The sequence below is a fragment of the Aythya fuligula genome, chromosome 9, assembly GCF_009819795.1.
Source record: "Aythya fuligula isolate bAytFul2 chromosome 9, bAytFul2.pri, whole genome shotgun sequence".
Classification (NCBI taxonomy): Eukaryota; Metazoa; Chordata; class Aves; order Anseriformes; family Anatidae; genus Aythya; species Aythya fuligula.
The window spans coordinates 26,107,953-26,129,326 of record NC_045567.1 but is presented as its reverse complement, the minus strand read 5'-3'; the positions used below and the strand labels follow the sequence as shown (position 1 = coordinate 26,129,326).

The 21,374-nt window shown below is 46.7% G+C and overlaps 2 protein-coding genes across 3 annotated transcripts; one reads left to right on the top strand and one right to left on the bottom strand.

Annotated features, from left to right (window-relative positions):
- Positions 1–4,451: 4,451 nt before the first annotated feature.
- SERP1 (stress associated endoplasmic reticulum protein 1) lies at positions 4,452–6,464 on the bottom strand. Its single transcript, XM_032193552.1, has 3 exons — positions 6,327–6,464; positions 6,088–6,163; positions 4,452–5,985 (listed from the first exon to the last, which is right to left on the bottom strand). Exons 1-3 carry the CDS (start codon positions 6,408–6,410, stop codon positions 5,945–5,947), a joined length of 201 nt encoding a protein of 66 aa, XP_032049443.1. The 5' UTR covers positions 6,411–6,464; the 3' UTR covers positions 4,452–5,944.
- Positions 6,465–6,705: 241 nt separating this feature from the next.
- On the top strand, positions 6,706–21,273 carry EIF2A (eukaryotic translation initiation factor 2A). Of its 2 annotated transcripts, none has more exons than XM_032193445.1 (14): positions 6,706–6,760; positions 9,636–9,705; positions 10,144–10,218; positions 10,903–11,021; positions 12,050–12,149; positions 12,562–12,644; positions 13,353–13,426; positions 13,573–13,717; positions 14,567–14,683; positions 16,879–17,450; positions 18,343–18,459; positions 19,337–19,465; positions 20,116–20,181; positions 20,814–21,273. In XM_032193445.1, the coding sequence occupies exons 1-14, from the start codon at positions 6,733–6,735 to the stop codon at positions 20,877–20,879; spliced, it is 1,761 nt and encodes a 586-aa protein (XP_032049336.1). In that variant the 5' UTR covers positions 6,706–6,732; the 3' UTR covers positions 20,880–21,273. The 2 variants fall into 2 exon arrangements, with proteins under 2 accessions (XP_032049336.1, XP_032049337.1); XM_032193446.1 differs by lacking the exon at positions 6,706–6,760 and adding an exon at positions 9,183–9,335.
- Positions 21,274–21,374: the final 101 nt, after the last annotated feature.

The following is a 21,374-nucleotide window of genomic DNA, read 5'->3' as shown; positions in this document are numbered from 1 at the left end:
CTGCAGTGCTGGAGTTATAACTGCTTTTCTTGCAATAATCTTGCTGTTTTTTGTTTGTTTTTTTTTGGTGTGGCTTTTGAGGGGTGTTCTGGGAACAGCATATTTCTAATGTGGTCGGTGACTCTACTGGTTTGTTCTTGTACCAATCACGACGTGCTGAGGTATTGGAATGGTTTGGTATTGTGGTGACAAAGCCAATCATTTACTTTTGAGAAGGTTCTCCGAAGAGCACGCTGCACAGCACGCCTTCCCCAAGCATGGCGTGGGGCACAACTGCGAGCTGCTGTTCCAGAGCAGGCACTCTGGTTTGCTCCTGGGCCTGTACCTGTTCCGTCGTTGTGCCAGCATTACCTTGGTGTCCTCACCCTGCGTTTGTCTCAGCTCTGGTCATGTTCATATGGTACAGAAAAAACAACACTGGAAACTGAATTTTGGTGCCTTCCCTTCATCTCCGGTGTTCTTCTAGTTGACAGCACCACCCCTTTCTGGTAAGCGTCTGTTCACAGCACAGTTCAGAAAATGGTGGGGGTGGGGGTGTGTGTAAAAGCACTCACTGGTGTAATACACTAAAATATCTTCACTTATAGATCGGTGCTCTTGGCCTGCTATAAGCATGCATGTAGTGAAATAAGAGTTTTGCATACAAATTGGAAAACGAACTATTTCAATAGCTAAGTTTATTTTCCCTCAAGTGTGAGCAAAAGCTCTCTGGCTGCACAGCAAGGATACGGGTGTCTTGAGCTCCTGTCTGATACGATTGGCTGGTAAAAGAAATTTTAGGAATTATGTGTATAGGAAGCCTCCCTTCAGGTGAGTAATTGATTCAAACTTTTGTGTGGGGAACGAACTATATATACAGGTACAGTGTTTCCCATTCCTAAGGATTGTAGGTAGTAAGGAGGCATTGGAAACATTGGAATTGTTGGTGTCCTGATGATGGTAGAAGTAGAAAAGCAAGTCTGTTGGACTGAGAAAAGTCCTAATTGTTTCTGCACTCCCATGGACCTGGTTTCTATACATCTCTCCTTGCATAATTCTGTAATCCTGTTGCGTGGAGTTGTCGTTGTGCAAGCTCTGCCTTGAAAGGACAAGTAGATCCACCTATGTGCGGGTGAAAAGAAAAAAACGTTGCTGGAAATGGGGGGTGAGACAAGGTTAGGCTGATCCTGTTTCTAATCCTTTGCTTGCTTTTGCTCCTGTTAGGGGTTTTTGTTGTTTGTATTTAGTTTTTCTCCTGGTGTTAAGTTGTATTTAGCTTTGAATACCACTGCTTGCTGTACTGAGAATACTGTAAAGTGGCAGAACTGAGTTTGGAAGATGGTCTTTGAATTGCTGCTTTCTCTTCTTGAGAGGACGTCTGAGGCTGCTGCCCGGAGAGAGAAAGGAGTAACAGCTGCTCAGCACACGGTGTTCGTCCTGATGCTGTTAAACATTTGATTTCAGAGACCTTGAGGAATGACTCCACCAGTGATCGTCTTGCTGTCAGGCGTCCTCCTGCTGCACAGCCTGCCTTTGCTGTCTTTGTGTCACAGCCAGCCAAGGCAGCCCGCTGCCAGGCAGCGCCTGCATCGCATGGGGGCGGCTGCGCATGGCCAAGCCCAGTGCTGGGGGCTTTCGGGTGGTCTCAGGAAAACGGCTGCGTTAAGGGAAATAGCTGCGTGCAGCTGGGCAGTTGGAGGTGATGCTGTGCTTTGGTAGGCAGCAGTGCCGCTGCGCTTCCTTGTCTTGGGCATTATTCCATCGCTTCAGCGTAGTGAGTAGAGAAGTAGTTCAGCTGCTGGACTTGTGATGCTTGGAAATTAGGTGGACCCTGTGGCTGTGGGTGTGCCTGGTGTGGGTGAGAGGAGGAATGGTGTCTGCATCAAAAAGCATGCTAGAGCAAAAAGGTCTTAAAGTGACAAGCCTATCTTTTCTGTTGGTTCTGGATTAGTGCTGGCATCTCAGAAAGTGTATGAGAGAACATGCAAGGAGAAGCTGTAAAAGTAATGGAGGATGTGGAGGAAACGCTGAGGAGAGCTGGGTGGGAAGGTAAGGTAAGGCAACGCAACACGTTCAGAGCATCTCCAGAGGTGCTGAATGAGGTGAGTGCAGACAGCTCATGGATGGGGAGGAGGAGCACACAGTGAAACTGGCAGGAGACTGGCTTAAAAGAAAAAACAAGTTTTCATTCATGTCTTCCTTTATTTTGAAGTAGCAGAAAGTGAACTTTGGAACTGGCCGCTGCAGGGTATGGTTGGGGGCAGGTGCTATGTTCTGAAACAGCTCGGACAAAGTCTTGGATAGCAGGTTGGTGAAAAGGGATGCGCCTTCATCCCCCCTACACAGCACCTGCGGCTGTGGGGAAAGGAGCAGGGGGGAGCTGCAGAGGCTGCCGGAGTTGCCTGCGCCCAGCACTGTCAGCGGCTTGCGGGCCAGGTGCGTAGCTTGTAGGGAGCCGGTCTTGGCCGAAGAAGTTTTTCTCGTCAATAACGCGCTCACATTTTGGGGGTAAGGTAAGGTTTCAGTCAAGCAGCAATCTGCAGGTTTCAGTCAAAGCAGCAATTCACCGCGCTTCTCTTTGCCTCCCTGCTCCCCGCCGCCCCCGGGGCTGGGGCGGTTCCCCCGGCCCGGCCGCAGCACCGCCACCTGCCCGTCAGCGCGCAGGGCTTTGCTGCTCGTTACCGGCTCTGACTTGTGTTCCTGTGCGGCCGGCGGCAGCGCTGCCCTAACGCTGCCCCAGCGCTTCTCTTTCCTTTCTGCAGAGCAGCGGAGCGCCCGCGGCCTCCCCGCCCGGCGCTGCCCCCGGGAGGAGCGGGGGGGCAGGGGAGAGAAAGCCCCGGGGCGCTGGGCCCGGGGCCCGCGGGCGCTGTGGAGCCGCCGGCCACGGGGCGGCGCCGCGCGGCGGGGCCAGGGCCTGGTTCCGGGACCGGCACCGGCGGGGCCGCCGCGGCCGGGCAGGAGGCGCCGGGCCCGCTGCGGGGCGGCCTCGCGGCCCTGGGAGGCTGCGGGCGAGCAGCGGGAGCTGGGCCCTGCGCCCCTCAGCTCAGCGCCCCTCAGAGCCCCGCTCCCCGCAGCGCTGCTCCGTGCCCGGCCGTGCTGCAGCGGGGCTCCTGCCCGCGGCTCCCCGGCTCCTGCCCGTGGCTCCCCGGCTCCTCCGCCTTGCCCCTGTCGAAGACGAGAGGGCCGATGGCTCCCCCCAGGCCTCGGGAGCCCCCCCCGGGAGCACCGCCGGCTCCCACAGCCCCGGCCCCGTTTGCTGGGCTCTCCCGCAGCCGGGCAGCCCGGGCGCTGCTTTGGCTTCTCGGGCCACGCAGTGGGACGCGCTGTGGGATCTCCCCCAGGCTGTGGAGTCTGCTGGTCAAAGGAAGTTTTTTAGCAGCTTTACATGCACGAACGGAGTCAAGTTTTGTAGTTGAATACAAAGTTGTTCTGAAATAAAGACCTGTTCCCTGGAAGGAACAACAGGGTATGGCAGCTGCTTGCTTGTTCCCTTAGCGCTAATACCACTCAGTATTTTTTCTAAAGACAAATCGCTCAAAGCTGGCAGCCCCACCCTCCGACAGCTGCCCATACGTTGTGATAAAGCTGGTCTGACAAACGAGCATCGTCCCCGAGCGTTCATTTGCAGGCATGTGGGGCGTACGGGGCTTACCCTGCACCGCCGGGTGTAGGACACCCCAATGTAACTGCCCACGTAACGGAGGCCGGACTCACAAGCAGTAATTGCTGCAAAAGGCAGTGTGGTTTCCTTGCCTTTCTGTGCTGCAGCCCTCCTTAGCTGTACATGTGCTTTGCTGATATCTAATACCACGTCACCTGCAAAATGTCCTTGCTCTTGTTTTGCCAGCTGATTGCTAACGAACCCATTAACTACGGAGCTTCCTCATCCCTTACGTAACCGGGTCTGTTCTCAGCTCTGACATTTTTAATGTAGAGAACCCAGCACACTGGTTTAAATCCAGCAGCACTTTCCAAAGGGCACAATGTGCCAAGCTGTAATTACCCGACAGAGGTCATTGCTGGCACTGGCTCTCAGACAGGGCTTGCTGCTCGTACTGTAATTACAAGCAAAAGCAGCTACTGCACGTCCTTCCATTCAGACATGACTAACAACATGCTTCTGTTTTTCTGAATCTGGTGGTGCTAGAAACCGAAAGAGCACGCTCAGCTCCTGGCTAGGCAAAGCACCACAAGCGCTGATGAGTTCCACATTTGCACCAAAGCGAGCAGTCCTCTACAAATTTAATCAGACTCTGGGCATGGTGGTGAGGGGGCAGCACGGCCCATTCTGAGGCCTCCCGAGCGAGGCTTGGGGCAGAAGCAGGACCCCCGAGGCCTGCCCGAGGTGTGCGCAGTGCCTGCCGCGGGGGGCTCCCCTCGCCAAGGGGGGACGGTCACTGAGCTAAGGCTGGCATGACACGGCCCCACCACCCAGTAAGGCACCAGTTTGCCAACCCCAGAAGCAACACAGCTCACATTTGAGAAGAACTTTATTTAAAATAAGAGATTATACAGAGTTCCCCTCCCCCGCCGGTTACAAAATATGAGCTTCCAGGAATAAGGAGCGTACGCTACGCCACATGGCTGGATTCTGGGGCACGGCCTGGGCCGTGCTGGCTTACACCAGTTCCAATGACTTCAAATGGAAACATGACAACTCATACCAGCAAAAGTCTGCTCCTTCACAGCTAACAGACACGTAGTTCATCTCTATAGAAACTTTTTTCTATTACTAGTAATGTAACCAGATTTTAAATTTCTAAGAAACCTGAAAAAAAAATAATCTTCCTTTAGCAACTGCATGCAACAGCAGGCCGATTTAAGACTGCCTTCATTTATCGCAACAGACATCGAGAGGCCGCCGCAGAGCCGAGGCCATCAGCAATAACGTATGATCAATAGCAGCATTTCTATTGTGATTTTAAGTTACATTCTTCTATACAGGCAGGGAGGGTTTCGCTTGGTATTTCAACGTTACTAAGAAGGAATTGTGACCATCCATAGGGAAGCAGTTTAGCGGTGGGTCCATCGTTAGAGGAAACAGAGCTGAAAGCAGGATTTACCTTACACATGATTAGAGCATATATCGCGAGACACACCACGCTCCGCAGATGTTAGGCATAAAAGCAGAAGTGTGGGTAGGAGGGGCAGGGTTCCCGGTACCTGCACGAAACATCCCCATACAACATTTTAAAATTTAAAAGCACGACTCATTGAAGGTTGTCCAAGAAGTATTTACAGCAAAGTCACAGCCTGCCGCCGGGAGAAGTTCAGTAGCTCTCGCCCTCGCTGATGAACAGTCTGTGAGACCTCAGCATCGGGTTATGTCAGAAACAGCTGCTGCTCGGTCACGCTGGTCGCTAGTTAAGTAACTCCCACGAGCTATACAAACAAGCATTTTCTATTTATTAGAACAAGAGGTATAGGATAGAGTTTTCTGTCACGATAAGCATTTGAGCGCTAACGCACTGCCACATGCTGCAGTGCTGGTCTACACACACAGAGATGACGATTCACTTAGATAAGCAACAGAATGCCGTGCGGCCCGACTGCTTCGGTAGGAACATGCTTTAAATCTGTACTCCGGTACTACAGAAATCCTGGCTTCCAACTTTAAAGGAGAGCATTTCCAGCTATACAGAGGCTTACACAGGTCTCGAGACCGGCGTGTACGGGGGCCGGGTCCCAGGTCTCTACATTGCGTACAGGTTAGCAGATGCGCGCAGAACACGGAGGCGTGCTCTGCTGAATAAGTAGGTCCACGATTGTAGATCAACAATAGAATTTTATTGCTTTATACATGTGGTGCTTTTCAAGGCACTGCGGCATGGACTAGAAAACTCGGAATGACTCGTGAGGGGACCTGGAATGAGGCATGGCCGGCGCCGGGCGTCCTCCTGCGGGGGGTCCGGGGCCGGGGCCGGCCGGGCGCGGGGCGCAGTCGGTCGCGGTGCTCGGGAAGCCCTCACATGCCCATCCTGATGCTCTGGATGATCTGGAAGATGGCTGCAAGAGAGCAGACGGGCGGGCGGCTGCGCTCAGCGGGCCGCGGGGCCGCCGGCGGGGGGCGGCGGGGGGCGGCGGCGGGGCCGGGGCCGGGGCGCTCACCTGATCCGCACACCACGAAGATGAACAGCGCCAGCAGCCACGGCCCCACCGACGCCTTCTCCTCCGGGGCCGTCCTCTGCGGGCACCGCGCAGCGTCAGGGCCGGGCCGGGGGCACCGGGCGGCACCGGGCGGCCCCAGCCCCAGCCCCGGCCCTCAGCCCCATCCCGTCCCTCATCCCCGGTCCCTCAGCCCCGTCCCCCCAGCCCCGTCCCGTCCCCCCAGCCCCGTCCCCGCGCACCGAGGTCTTGGCGACGTTCCCGCGCTGGGTGATGTTCTTGCTGTGCTTCTCGTTGGCCATGCGGATGCGCTGCTTGGCCACCATGGTGCGGCCGGGCCGGGCCGGGCCGGCTCCGCTGCGCTGCGCTGCGCCCGCTGCGGCCCCGCTGCCAGCGTCAGCACCGCGCGGCGCCGCCCGCCGGAAGCGCGGCCCCGCCACGTGACGCGGGCCCGGCGCCCGCCGCCAACCCGCGCGCCCGCCTCCGGCGCTTCCGGGGCCGCGCGCGCCGCGGCGGGCGGAAGCGCTCCCTCGGCGTCACGCGCCCGGCGGCGCCCCCCCCGCGCCGCGCGACGTGGAGCTCCCTGCGGCCGCCGCGCCGCCGCTCACCCGGAAGCGGAAGCGGAAGCGAGACCGGCCCCGCGCCAAGATGGCGCCGCCCACGCCGCTGCTGGCAGGTGGGCGCCGGGACCGGGCCGGCGGGGCGGGATGGAACCGGGACTGGGACCGGGACTGGGACTGGGACTGGGGGCAGGGCTGGGTCCGGGTCCGGGTCCGGGTCCGGGTCCGGGTCCGGGTCCGGGTCCGGGTCCCGGTCCCGCTGTGCCACCCTGCGCCGCGGCCGCCCGCTGGGAGCTGCCCTCGTGCTCCCGCCCCGTGCTCCCGGCCCCCCCCCCCACCCCACCCCGGGGCTCTCTCGCCTCGGCCGCCCCCGGCGGGGGCACGGGACGGGGGGGGTGGGGCGGGGGGCCCGGTGCCGCCGCTGTCCCTGCGGGGCCCTCCCCGCCCCTTTCCTTTAACCCGGTGAAGCCGCCGGTGGTGGGAGGGCGCCGGCCTCTGCCCGCCCCCGCTGCTCGGCTCCAGAAGCGGGGCTCTTCGTGCTGGGGCACCGGGGGTACCGGGGGGTGCCGCTGTCCAGGCTGGCCCTGGCCCCGCGTTGCTGCCCGCGGCCTCCTGCAGGTTCAGGTCCTGACCCCTGGAGCCCGGTGCCGGGCAGTTGGCTCCAGCCGGCCCTGCCCGGCTGCTGGGGCGCACGGAGAGCAGCGATCTGTGCACGCGGTGGTTTGGCCAAACGAATGCGCTCTGGGTTAAAACACGCTCATCTTGATCGTTCCTGAGGTGCAGGAGAGACGCGCAGGGGGCATACGCAGCAAGTAAAGAGGCAGCTCCGAGGAGTGGTGTGAGGGTGGCTGCAGGCAGGGCTGGCTCCCAGCACTGCGCTGCTGTGGCTGTGCGAGGGCTCCGTGATCAGGAGGCCGAGCAGGAGCCCTGCGGGGTCCTGGGCAGCCCCCTGCGTGCTGCCAGACCTGCTGCTCACTGAGACAACCCAGCGGCAGCGTCTGCAGCCGTGCTGGAGCTGCTGCAAGTTGTGGTATCTTGAGCCCTGTTGGTGAGGAAACAGTTTTTCACCTCAGCTTTCATCCATAGATTGATCAAGTGTCAACGTTTTACACAGGCTGTTAGCCTTAGCTTTTAAAACAGAAGTGCTGCACCTTTTTGGTGTATACTTAGAGATTTATTTATTTTTTTTTTTTTTAGCTTTGATTGTTTCCGATCTAGAAGTCTTACATTAAAAGCTGCTATCTGCTGCTGCTGTAGGAAGGCAGGAGTTGAGCTTGATTATGAAGCAAGCCAGAGATCAGTTGCTTTGATCAGCATCGTGAGATTGGATCTTGTAGCTTGAGGACTTCACCTGTAAATCATCCGCATGAGGAACTCTTACTGAAATGAGTAGGATCTTACCTGCAGAGTCCCTGCAACGTTTGGACTTTTTGTGAGGAGCATTTGGTGTACAGTAGTTCAGACACTTGTGAAGAACTTGTTATTTTTGTTAATCCCTCTTCATTTGAACAAGCTTGTACTTTATCGTCCTGTCCCATATTGAGAGTGACTAGGGCCTTTCTGCAACAAATGCCCGTTTACATCAGAAGCTGATTTATTTGCAGAATGGTATCAGAGACCTCTGATGTACTTGAGAAATTTGTGTTGACCTATTTATACTCTAATTATTAATCTTATATAGCCTGTTCAAAAAAAAAAGCCAGCAAGAATACTCAGAATATAAGAGTAATATGTAATGTAAGAGTAATAATATGTGCTTATATTTTAGAACAAGAAGGAAACACGGTTTTTGAATCTCTGGCACAGCCCTTTGTAAGAATGTACCTGTGACTGTTTTTATTTACATGCAGTGAGGAGATTTGACATACTGCAGATCAGCTTGGCTAACATCATGGACGTATTCTCTGCTTTCCTCTGAAGGCTCTCAGAGGCTGAGTGCTGGTTTTGGGTGTGTGCTACACCTTCCCGCCTCGCCGCAGGCTGGTACGCTTCAGGCTGTTACGCTTTCGTGCTTATTTTCTAGTGCCATAAGAATGGCAATTTCTCGTAAAAAGATGAAATTTGGAACACATTTTGTATCAGTATTTCTTCCGTGCTTGCTGTTTTTTAAGTTGAACTTTAATGTTGAAATGAACTGCAGGGCACATCCAGACTCATGTCAGCAAAAAAAAAAAATCCGACATAATCTTCCTTTGGCAATGCCCGTCCTGTGTTTAGGTAGTTAATCCTTGCTCTGGGGAGTATCTGGACAGCTCTCTGTGATTCCGTTGTGCAGGACTATCGTGTAGCCTCGCAGTGATGGAGGATGTGGCAGTTGTACACGTTTGGCTTTGTGCAAGTGCCTCTTGCAAAAAGGCTGAGCCTTGAGGACCACCAGCCGCGTGAGGACAAGGTGTTTTTCCACCTCCTTCCTCATATAGGTGCAGTTCTTGTAGCTTGAGGTCATCCTCCGAGGTGAGGCAGGTTTTTGTGCCGTGGTACCCGCTGACAGGACAGTGGGCAGTGAGCTCAGGCTGGAACGCAGGGAGTGGTGCTGAAACGTGAGAAAAGCGACTGCTGCGAGACAGCGCGCGGGCACCGGCTGCCCACGGAGCCTGTGGAACTGCGTCCCGGCACAGCCCCAGCTCCCAAACGGGCACAGCCCCAGCGGGGTGTGCGGGGCCCCGGCCTCCAACTCCACCCGACATCCAGGTTTGCCTCCCCCTGCCCGGCACTGAGCGCCTGATCCCTTCTGTGCTCTGGCACCAGTCGTGCTGCGGGCATCTGACTTCGGTCTGGTCCCTGTTATTTTTTTTAATCCTGCAGTTACCTTGGGGTGAAGCCAGGTCAGCCTCCGATATTCCGCACGTCCCTTTACAACCTCCATTCTTGCTAACTCTAAACTGCAAGAAGAGGGAAAAGTACTCGCGGGCTTCAGGGGTCACAAATTACGGTCTTTGTTTGGGCAGTTTTCTGACGTGGGAATGAGTATGCTTCTGTTTACTTTTCCAGTGAGAGGATCTGAAGGGCTTTACATGGTGAACGGGCCGCCTGCTTTCACAGAGAGTACGGCGTTTCAGAGGTACTGCTATTCCGTTTGTGACCTTGTGTACAGAAGAAATACCCTAACCTGGAAGGGACCCACAGGGGTCAGTGAGTCCAAATCTGGACTGGATTCTGTTCCTCAGATTTTCTTCTGAGAAGTAAATGCCGACTAAAAGTGAAAAATGTATGAAAAAAATGTTTTTTCATGTTGTTCAGTAAGCCCCAGTGGCTTTGAAGTCTTTACCCCTGCCTGACATGTAATTGCTCAGATAGTAATCACCGAACAGCTAGAACAGAACAGCTGAATTGGAAGGGGCCTGCAGAGATCACCTGCTCCAGCTGTTGGGTTGCTGAGCAGATCACACTGCTTCTGTTACAAAGGGGTGCGGGAAGAAACTTGAGTTTCTTTTACTTTTTTTTTTTGATACCTTATGCAGTGCGTTTTAATACTAATGTGTATTTCTTATTTCTCTAGGGACTCTGGAAAAAATTGCAAAGCTGTTACTTTTAGCAAGGACGGTTCCCTCTTTGCCTGGTGCAATGGAGAAAAGTTAGTTCCATTTATGATCCTAATCATTCAATTTGTATAAAGTAAATTGAGTCAATCATGTTACATTTACCTTACGTGTGTGAAGGCCATTGCTATTAATGATAGCATTTGCACGTGCTTTAAGTGCAGTTTAATTTTTATGCCGTTTGCAGTAACGGCTTTGTTTTCTGAATAGCAGATGAAAAAAATACTCTTTTACTCATATTTATAATGCTCACGTTTCTGTGGAATCTTCATATGACTTATTTGGGGTTTTTGTTCCTATTTCCTGATACCTCTCTTGAGACCTTTAAAAAGACCTTTAAAATACGTAGACCAAATGCATGTTTGAATTCAGTTAGATCTTTGTGTTGGCCTTCTCTCGACTTTAACACTGGAAGCATGGATGGACTCTCCATGGAGGGAGCATACCTTGTCTCTGACTCAGAGTCAAAGCGTTGCAGATCAAAATATGCAATACGTTTTGACCAGCGTTACATGGAGCCAGTTTCTGTCCTGGTTGGATATCTGGTCTTAAAATGTGTTCTTTCAAAAATTTGGTAAAAGCGAGAGGAAAAATCATCTCTTCAACACCAGCCAAATCTAGAACAGATCTAGGAGAGTCAAATACTTGAAAAGTTACCTTAGTAGTTAATTAACTGTTGTAAGCATGTTTTATTGATAATATCATTTTTTTGGTTCCAGAGTGAATATTTTTAATGTCACCAGTGCTGAATTACTGCGTTCCTTTGATCTTCCAAAAGTAGTTTGCCTTGAATTCTCACCAAAGAATAATGTTCTAGCCACGTGGCAGGCCTATACAAGTGAGTATTTTATCCACTATAGAAGTATGCAGGGCACATGCACATTTTAATTTGGTTTGCAGACTTTTTTTACGTGGTTTGCCATTGTAGCATGTTCACTGCCTAAAAGAGCATCATGGAAAGTGTACAGAAAAAGCATGTGGTTAATCAAATATAGAGTGGAGGAGGGAGGGAGAGGTGGCATCTTCTAAAAGCATCTGGTATTGACCATTTTTTGCCAACAGTAAATCAGTACATGTACCAACTCTTTGTCTGTTAAGTAAATTGCATGTTTCCAAAAAAAGCTAACTGACCTTAGTGCAGAGTATGTTTCGACAACACGCCATTCAAGCAGTTTGTATTTGTGTATAGACAAAGAAAATCATGAGCTGTCTCAGGAGTCATGTCCTCTGCTGGGCACAGCTAACATAGGTGTTCTCCTTTGTCCAGAGGGCTTTATTCTCTCCTCTGCCTCTGTGTGGAGTTGATGTGCCTAGTTTAGCGATTCTCGGTCTTACCGAATTATGAAGTAATACCTAGAATGAGTACAAAATGAGTAAAAAAAAAAAAAAAAAAGTTTAAAACAAGCAGAGCTGTTTTATTTGGCTTATAGATACAGCTGTGACTGTTAATGTGTTGGACAAAATGTGTTGGATTCTTTTGAGAACACAGCGTAATAGTGCAGAATATTCCTTCCATTCTTTGCCAAGAGAGCATTCTTGATTTAAAAACTAACAAGCAAAAACCAACACAAACATGCATTTAAAAAGCTGTCCTAGGGTTGGTAGCCATAGTCTTGTAATGGCAGTGGGAACCCTACACTTCCAAATGTTAGTTCAAAAGAACTAACGCTGACAGACTGCAGGAAGACTTACGTTAACAGGTAAAGCAATTAATAACCTAGGGCCTCGTCTGTTAGGGAGTGGGGTGCTTCCTGTAAGAAGTTGATGCGCGTTCAGATGCTTGTAGAATCACGAGGTGGAATGTCATCGTGGTGAAGCACATTTAATCCCATGAGATCACCACTTTAATACATGTATCTGTTGCAGCTGCTAAAGATGGCACAGCAGGGGTGCCCAACCTACAACTTTACGATGTGAAAACTGGGAAGTGTTTGAAGTCTTTCATCCAGAAAAAGATGCAGAACTGGTAAGTAACTTTTCCAGGTGCTTAATGTTTGCAAAGAAATGTGGCTTCCGAGATCTCATACGGGTAAGTGGGGCTTTTGGTGCGGTGTTAGCTTTCAAAATGTTTCCTGCTACTAGCTGAAAGCAATAACTATGCTTGTTAGTACTTCTTACACCGTTACAGTTGTGTATTTCTTAGTGTAGATCCCCTATCATTTGGCATCAGAAAGAAAGCTGAGCAGGTGATAATCGGAAGTCCAGTTATATATTTTATACAAGGTAAATTGTATATTTTTTCAGATGGCAAGTGTCAATTGTCCATCTGAAATATATTGTGATTGAGCATATTTAGATGTAAAATAGGAGGAAAAAATGCTAGACTGCTGAAGATGAGCAATGCTCATTGTTTCTAATTTTTTCTTCTTTAAATGTAGGTGTCCCTGCTGGGCAGACGATGAAAGCATTTGTGCCAGGAATGTAAACAATGAAGTGCACTTCTTTGAGAACAACAACTTCAGTAAGCAAATGTTTCTATAAGATAGTTTAATTACGATCTGTGTAGGCATCTTCTGTTTTTTTTTTCACTTTCCACTTTTTCCTCTCATTTCTTCTGTTGCTTGTTTTTTATTTGAAGTATTATCTGCATTCTATTTTAATTCTGGAAAATCAAAATTGCTACATTTTAATGAAGCATGTTTTCTTTTTTGTTTACTTTATCTTTTTAATACTTACTTGCTATGAAACACAGTTTCAGATAAAAAGGCTTGGGTTTGTATTTTTACATTTAATGAGATTCAGGAAATAGAGAGTAGGAAATAGAGAGGAAATTCTCAGTAGAGAACGTTATCGATGATTACTTCTTTGTGTTGTGTGTATTTTGTCAATGAACTATTTGAAAATGCCTCTATAGAAAACTGATACTGATGGCAAAACTGAGGCTGTGAAGCTACAGGTGTTTTTTTTTTTCCTTGAAGTTTTTACTACTATTGGTGGAATATGTGGATTCAGTAGAGGGAGACATCAATAAAGAAAACAGGTCTAGTCAGACCTCTAGTTTGTTGAAGTGGGAAGTTAAAGTTTGCTTGCCTAGTGGAATAAATCTTTTATTGTTATATATACTTCTCTTTGTTATCCATGATACAGACTCATGAGAAGGTATAGCTGAGTAATCTAGGCTGACGTTTTGTCATTAATATCATCGCATCTGTGACTTCTTTTTTTGCAGACACTATTGCAAATAAGCTGCATTTGCAAAAGGTTAATGATTTTGTGTTATCTCCAGGAGCACAGCCAACCAAGGTACTTCTGATGTTTTTCCAACTTTTTTTTTTTTTTGTTCAAAAAAAAATACTGCAGTTTTAGTACAGTGTATGAGTAGTAAATGGACCAAGGCTATGTGCTACCAAGAATATAGTCTGCAATAAAATCTCATGACTTTGTTTTAGGTTGCAGTGTATGTTCCAGGCAGTAAAGGTGCACCGTCGTTTGTTAGACTCTACCAGTATCCCAACTTCGGTGGACCTCAGTCTGCACTCGCCAATAAAAGTTTCTTTAAAGCTGACAAGGTGACAATGCTATGGAACAAAAAAGGTATAGCAGCTCTATATTTAAACCTGACATTCTGTCCATTTGTCATTTAATTACTTTGTTTACTATGTGGGTTTTACATTTTATTTGCATATGCAGATAAATACCAAAGGTATCCATTAATGCTAATGCACTGTTAATTATTTTTTTTAATTATTTCGCGTGTTGGAAAATTTTGCAAGTGAATAATGAATTCAAATTTAATTTTGTGTTCTGTGGTAACATTTAAGCTGTAAATGTGAGGTAATCTCAGAGTGTAAGCTGTTCTGTAAAATTTTATAAACAGATGTAATCATGATTGAGATGACTTGCACAGTCCTCTGCATGCTTTGCTCTTTGAGAGCAACAGGCTGAATAATATTAAAAAAAAAAAAAAAAAAAAAGTTCTTTAGTTCAACCCACGTTGTTTGGAATACAGGGAAGGTATTACATAGCCCACGTGTGTTTTCTGTGTGATTGCATAAAATAGATGTACATACAAAAGCTGTTGATGATACATTTTATTCAAGGACTGATCGGGATGCCTATTTTTTTGCCTTACATGAAAAGCATTAGATGCTCTTGCTGCTACTGAACATCTTTTTATGGCTGCAAAAGTTTGTTCACTTTCTTATAATCCAATAGTAAATGAGTAGTACCTTGGCTTGTACTCTTAAATTTGAGAAAGGAAAATACCAGCTTTGTTTGGATTTATGAAAAGCTCAACTAAGAATAGAATGATAAAAGCACTGATATGCGTGCAACTAATTGTAAAGTTCATTATTAACTTAATGTCTCCTCGTGCATGGTAGTTAGTGAAAAAGCTTGTTATTTTAAGTAATTATATGGAAATAACTCTGTCTATTCTATTAGCCACAGCTGTGCTAGTAATAGCTAGTACAGAAGTTGATAAAACAGGTGCTTCGTACTATGGAGAGCAAACTCTGCACTACATTGCAACGAATGGAGAAAGTGCGGTCGTACAACTACGTAAGTCGCTCTTGGGAATTTTTCATTGCATTAGAGCTCTCAGTAGTGGGAATTGCTGCTTCACCAGCTTTTCCTTAATGTCTGATAGTGGTTTTTTGTCAGTGTAATGAAGTATTCTTTACAAAAATGAAGCGTTCTTTAAAAAGCAATATTATTTAAAAAGTGTTCTTTTAACCTGCAGTCTGTTTTCAGTAGCTAAGTTGTTGTCTTTGATATACCCGTTGTCTTAGTGGCAGCAGCACAGAGCACGTGATTTCAGTTAAAATATACAAATAATCTACTTGTGAGAGTGCACAGGAAGGGAACTGTGTTTTCTTTCTGAGGAAGGACCTGGACAACAGAGCCAGTGCAACGTTTGAGGATCTGAAATAGGCAGGAAAGTATTTTACCAAATGGAACAATCCTACAGGCAATGTTAGGCATGCGATTGATACTGACAGTAATGTCCATCTGGAAGGAGCACGCACTCATTTTCAGTGTCTTGTTTGTACTGAAAGTCTTCATAAATTTCCTCTGGGTAGTATTTTTTCCATTATCTTAAGTTTTTGCTGTTATGTTAAATACTTTTTTTGTTTGGGATTTTAAAGAAGCGAGTTAGTTGTGAAATTTCAAAACGCTGGGCATGTGATGATGTAAAGAAGTAATACCTAAGTGACTTTGTAAGACAGATTGTGACTATGTTCCCTTCAATACTAGCATTGATCAGGGTAACGTCTCCAGTTTGCCTTCTGTAGCAAAACTTGTGTTTGCAAGTACTATGCCCCGTTTCCCTTTGTTGCTAATTTGACTGTGAGGAAAAGTAATCAGTTACAATTCAGTGTCTAGAATCTCTCTGGGGGCAGTTTACTGCATTAAGAACACTAGTTCTTAAATTCCGTTCTTATTAAAACCTTTGACCTTTGAAGTTACTTACTTCAAATGTATCTTTATTTAACAAGAGGTCTGTCGTTAATTCTAATTTAATTTAGCTATTAATTTTCAAGGGGGATAAAGGGTAAAGCTTTTTTTTTTTTTCTTTCCTAAGGAAAGCAAATACTGAGCACTCGGAGTGAGTGCTGCCTCATTTCCTGTGGATCTTAGAGGTCTTTTCCAACCTGAATGATCTTATGATTTGTATCATCTGGTGGCTTTTGAGGTCCAGTTTTGAAGCTTTTTTCACAGAAGCATTGTGGGGGGTGGGGTGTTCAGTTTTGACTAGTATGTGCTACAGCCTTTGCCTTAGCTGCTGAAGCCCATATAAAGCTGCCATAATCTCTCCAGCGGCTTACTGCCATGAAACTTGTAGAAACGCAATTTTCTTTCAGACCTCTACCTCTGCAATTGCATTGGGGTAACATTATCTAAAGAGCTTTAAGAGGGGAAGCATGCAGTGTGAATGCACAGCTGAAAGATGCGGAGGTTCCTGAAGATACCGAGGATTTAGAATAACAACAAACGGTTCAGTTCAGTTGGATATTTTGAGTCAGTGTTCGAGGTTAAGAATTAGCATTAATGCACTTGGCACTTACCTGAAACATACGTAAAGGTAATCAGATTATGGAGTATTATAGTGACCTACGGGTCTTATTCATCCTTCTGTATCTTAACATGAGTTGAGATCACTGATCCACCATTTTTTCAGTATCTCGTAATGTGCTAGCCCCCAGAATAGCTTCCAATAATAGCAAGTTTTAGTCAGTATGTGTGAAGCCATTTTTTGTCCTCTCCCACTTCAAAATCTGTCCTTAAAAATACCATGCAGGAGCATGGTGCAAAGGTAACTTGAGTCAACACTTTTAGCTCTGCAAAGCTGAGCTATGCTATAGAGTAGAAGAGGAACTATTATCCAGCTGGTATAAAATTCCTGTTTTTGCAGGTTTCCAGTGGGACAGTTTGAGATGGTCCTGAGATACCATTCTTGAATAATGAGGAAAACAGATAAAGGATTTTTTTTACATGAAAACATATGCTTAAAGTGCTGATGCTGACCCCAGAGAGGTAATTTGGAATGGCTGCAGTTATTGTTGCAAACGTTAACTAAAATTATGAGACTATTGTTTGTTTCTACTGTAATTGTTAGCAGAATTCATTTTCAGTCAATAATTAGATTATAGGATTTTAGCAAAGCGTGGAGTTAAGAATCGTTGGTATCTTTTCGGTGCAAGTGAAACAGTATAATCTCATAACACTGGCTGCATGTTTTCCTTTTCCTTTAGCTAAAAATGGCCCTATTTATGATGTTGTTTGGAACCCCAATTCAGTCGAGTTTTGTGCTGTGTATGGTTTTATGCCTGCCAAAGCAACAGTTTTTAATCTGAAATGTGACCCTGTGTTTGATTTTGGAACCGGTCCTCGCAATGCTGCTTACTACAGCCCCCACGGACACATCCTAGTACTAGCAGGATTTGGAAATCTCAGGGGACAGATGGAAGTGTGGGACGTTAAAAACTACAAACTCGTTTCCAAACCAGTAGCCTCGGATTCCACATACTTCGCTTGGTGTCCTGACGGGGAGCACATTGTAACTGCTACCTGTGCTCCCAGGCTACGAGTCAGTAATGGCTACAAGATATGGCACTACACTGGCTCTCTTTTACACCACTATGAAGTTCCAGCAAATGAAGAAATGTGGCAGGTTTTCTGGCAGCCATTTTTGGATGGAGTATTCCCAGTGAAAGCAGTGAAGTACCAAGCAGTTCCGAGTGAATTGCCGAGCGCTGAGCCAAAACCTGCCCAGGCATACAGACCTCCGGCCTTGAGAAACAAACCTGTGACAAGTTCCAAGCTTGTAAGTAGACTGCCATATATGCACTAAATTGTTCTGTTTCATTGTTTTGCCTATCTTTGAAGCTTGGTCTCAAATATGTGTATATTTTTTATAAGGAACATTAGAAGAGTAACCCGAGTGACAGGAATATTACATTTTTCTTGAGAGGTTTTCTTAGCAGTCCTCTTCGACCAATTATTTGCTCACTGTTTGCAAGAATTTGTGCTAGGAACAGGATTTTCTTTTGTCCAAACACTGTTCTTTCACGAGGTTGTTTGCAGACTTTTAAAGCCATTCTCTGCAACACGCACAAGAACAATAAACCATAAATTTAGTTTACAGTGAAATTGGGTACTTGAGTTAGGATAGGTCCCAGTTTACCAGCCTGCTCTCTGCTCCCAACTTGCCATATGCATTAACTGTTAATTGAGGAGCTAGGGAGGGGGGGGGCCTAAAGAATTTCCTCTTTCCACTAACCAAAGCAACAGCTATAAAACAACCCGGTGACCCGTTTTTTCTTTCTTGTCACAGGGAGCTTGATTAAAAAGTTCTCAGCAAAAGCAAAATGCCAAGCTGTTCTATTCCTGTTTGATTTCCACTCCTCCCCCACCTCCATAAAACATGATGATTTTGCTCTTTTGCTGGACATATGTAAAATATTCAGGAAGTATCAGACAGTACCACCTAAAAGGGAAAACTTGAGAATGGAGGAGTTTGAACTCCTTTTCACCACTAGCCTTCCACTAGCTGAAGGAGAAAGGGCACGTACTTCTTCTTCCATCACAGTTCAGCTTTGTGCATGGTGTTGTCTTAAGTAAATTTGGAAGGTTTTTGTTTGGTTTTGTTTGTTTGTTTGTTTTTTTGTACCAACGTGGAATAGAGGTTTCAAAACTTAATTTTGCCTATCCTGCAGCATGAGGATGAGCCACCTCAGAACATGAAACCACAGTCAGGAAGCAGTGAAAAGCCACTCTCTAAAACAGCTCTCAAAAATCAAAAGAAACATGAAGCAAAGAAAGCTGCTAAACAGGTACTGCAAAAGTAATTCTTTTAAGGATAATGTTAAACTAATTTTCACAACGCCAGTGATCAGTTTCAGAGCAGTGACATTAGTTTTCCTGAAACCCATTCACTGATTTTGCATGTGCTCACTTCTGGGGAGGGCGGTAGATGTGTTAGTTGTCCTTTTGCATCTGCCTTAGTCATACTTAAAAATAACAGCTGAGGCTGGTTGCTGCAGGTGTTAGATGAAGTGAATGTCAATACGCAATTCTGCCTTTTCACCTGCAAGGTGAATCTGCAAGGTTCTTTCCAGACTTGGGTAAGAAGTGAGAATGGGCTTGCTCTGCAGGTCAGGGCTGAGGTGTGTTACCAGGGCAGACCAAAGAGAACTAGTTCTGTTTCATTTCTTTGCTGTTCTTCACCTAAGCAGATAAAAATCAGCTTTTGGTATTAGCACTCCAAATTTTACAGACTTCTGAAGTAATAATTTCTTAAAATAAGAGCTTATGTTTCTGAATTTGTTACACTGTCTTTGAGCCTTTTCTTTGTCTCGAAGAGGTGATGACCCACCAGTCTCCTTTACAAAATATTTGTGTATATGTCTGTCATGACATCCTTACTGGTGTTTTCCCATGCTTTGTATGGTTGGTGTCTTCACGAAGTAGAAATTGAAGAAGAAACAACATGAGTGGCATTCCAAAGAAAGCCATTACCTATATAATAGGTAATACAAAATAGTGTAGCAAGGCACATACAAATCTTAGAGAATATGAGCAAATCGGAGGAGGAAGAAATATAAAATGGAGCAGTTCAAATGACGAAAAAGATTTTTCAGGCCTTCCGTAATCTAAGGTATTTTCTGTAGATAATGTGATTTATTTATTATTTTTTAAATCTGCTTACAGGAAGCCAAAGCTGATAGCAACCAGGAATCTACACAGTCCTCAGCGTCTCAGAGCACACCACGGAGTGCTGTGCCTGCTGTGACATCAGGAGATCCTGAAACTGACAAGAAGATAAAGAACTTAAAAAAGGCAAGGGGATTTCTTAAATGAACAACAGACTTTTCTAAGAGATGTTTTTTAAAGTCTAGTCTCATTGTAAGGTGACCCGAGCTCAACAGGATAGCGTTTACTTAGATGGTAATGTCCTGAATTTGTAAACCAACTTCCTTGGCTTTTTCATTTTGTAGAATAGTAGAAGTCTTCACTTGTCAAGACTCTTGAAGATCATCTCAGTCTAGACAGCATAGAAACCACTGAAAGGTGCATGGAAGTGCATTCCAGCCTGCAATTACGAATACTGCTGGATGTGCAACAAATTCCTCACAACTGAGTATAGCTTAAATGCCTTTATGCTTAGAAAGGCAGCTGTGGTGAAGAGGGATAGCGATGCTGTAGGAGTCACTTCTGAAATGGATTTGGCCCTTCAGTCAGATAATGTACGGTGTTCTGGTTTCAGAAACTAAGCATTCCTGTTCTCTAGGTTGTCTTGTTCTTGGGGAAAAAAAAAAATCTCTCTTTTATTGGTGGGGAATTCTGGATTGAGCATCTGCAGATGCTTAAAGGAAATGTCCCTTCCACATTGAGAACTGCCTGCTGGTAAATCTAGCAATTGCAAGTGCAGGAACTTCTAAGACTGTTTTTTCCGTTCTTGGTTCACCTATACACATTTATTTTCACAGAAACTAAAGGCAATTGAGCAGCTGAAGGAACAAGCAGCTGCTGGCAAGCAGCTAGAGAAGAATCAGGTACTGTGAAGATTTGGGTAGCTTGCTTGAGTTGGATTTTTACCAACATTTTGTTTGGTGTGTGTTGCTTTGTGATGATTATGTTTAGATTTTGTAAGATTTTGATGTGATGCATCAATTCAATTTCAAAATCAGAGACAGTTCCTAGCAGCAAGCATTCAACAAAATGCAGAGAACAAACCTGATGTTTGTTTAGTTGGTGTCCCCACCTCTGTTGCTGCACCCCCATCAAATGATCCATTTGATTCATCGTAGGGCCATGTTTGCTGTTACCACCACTCCTGTGCATTATGTGGAAATGAGTACTAACACCGACCAAATAACGCCGATGTACAGTGGCCAAACAAGTGTGAGAACTCTCCTGTGCTGCCCCCTCTGATAACCCTGTGCGCTTCTTGCACATGGGGTTGCTTCAGCCTGCAGTACCCCTTGGCTCAAGCACGGAGTCAGGCGTTCTTTGAACTAAATACTGTAGGGGTGAGGGGTGATGCCGTGGGATAAGGCACCAGGTGTGCATTTGTCGCTATACCTCTGGCTTTACTGGCTAACTCAGAAGTTACCTTCATAAATAACGCTTTTTTGATTTCCTGTATAAGAAGCTCCATCTCTTATCTTGTGCTTTTTTGTTCTAGTTGGAGAAGATTCAGAAAGAAACTGCTCTCCTTCAGGAATTGGAGGACTTAGAACTGGGTCTCTGAAACGTCATGGAACTCCAGTATGGTGTTAACAAAAACTTCATCCAAAATCTAATATATATTTACTTGGACATAATAAAAAGTTGTAGAAAAGGGCCGATGATGCAAAGGTTTACAGATTTTCTGCACACTTGCCTTTCTAAAAGCTTTCTTAAGGATTTGTGCAGGTGAAATTGTAAACAAGTAACAGCACAACAGCCACGTCTGTTGCTGTTCAGACCAGAAACGTGCTGACGTTCGTAAAGCATATCCAAGACAAATAAAAACCAGAAGCATTGTGTTGGGTGTGAGGAGGGAAGGCGATGGGGTTTACCTTGATAGCTTTATTGTATTTAAAGAGACGCGATCTTTATGCAACTACGGGCTGTAGATAAAAAATAAAGAGCATTTACTAACACCGGCGCTTCTGTTCTTCCGGTACGAGGCTGCAGTTCCTGCAGTGCCGGGGCCGTGCCCCCTCAGCGAGGCCCCTGCCCCGCCACACCGCGGCCCTGACGG

Excerpts from the sequence above, each read along its gene's own strand:
- SERP1 (XM_032193552.1), bottom strand. The coding sequence starts at position 6,410 with ATGGTGGCCAAGCAGCGCATCCGCATGGCCAACGAGAAGCACAGCAAG. Across the intron at positions 6,164-6,326 it reads GGAACGTCGCCAAGACCTCG|AGGACGGCCCCGGAGGAGAA; the intron begins GTGCGCGGGGAC and ends CGGTGCCCGCAG. Across the intron at positions 5,986-6,087 it reads CTTCGTGGTGTGCGGATCAG|CCATCTTCCAGATCATCCAG; the intron begins GTGAGCGCCCCG and ends GCTCTCTTGCAG.
- EIF2A (XM_032193445.1), top strand. The coding sequence starts at position 6,733 with ATGGCGCCGCCCACGCCGCTGCTGGCAG. Across the intron at positions 11,022-12,049 it reads CACGTGGCAGGCCTATACAA|CTGCTAAAGATGGCACAGCA; the intron begins GTGAGTATTTTA and ends TATCTGTTGCAG. Across the intron at positions 19,466-20,115 it reads AGATAAAGAACTTAAAAAAG|AAACTAAAGGCAATTGAGCA; the intron begins GCAAGGGGATTT and ends TTATTTTCACAG.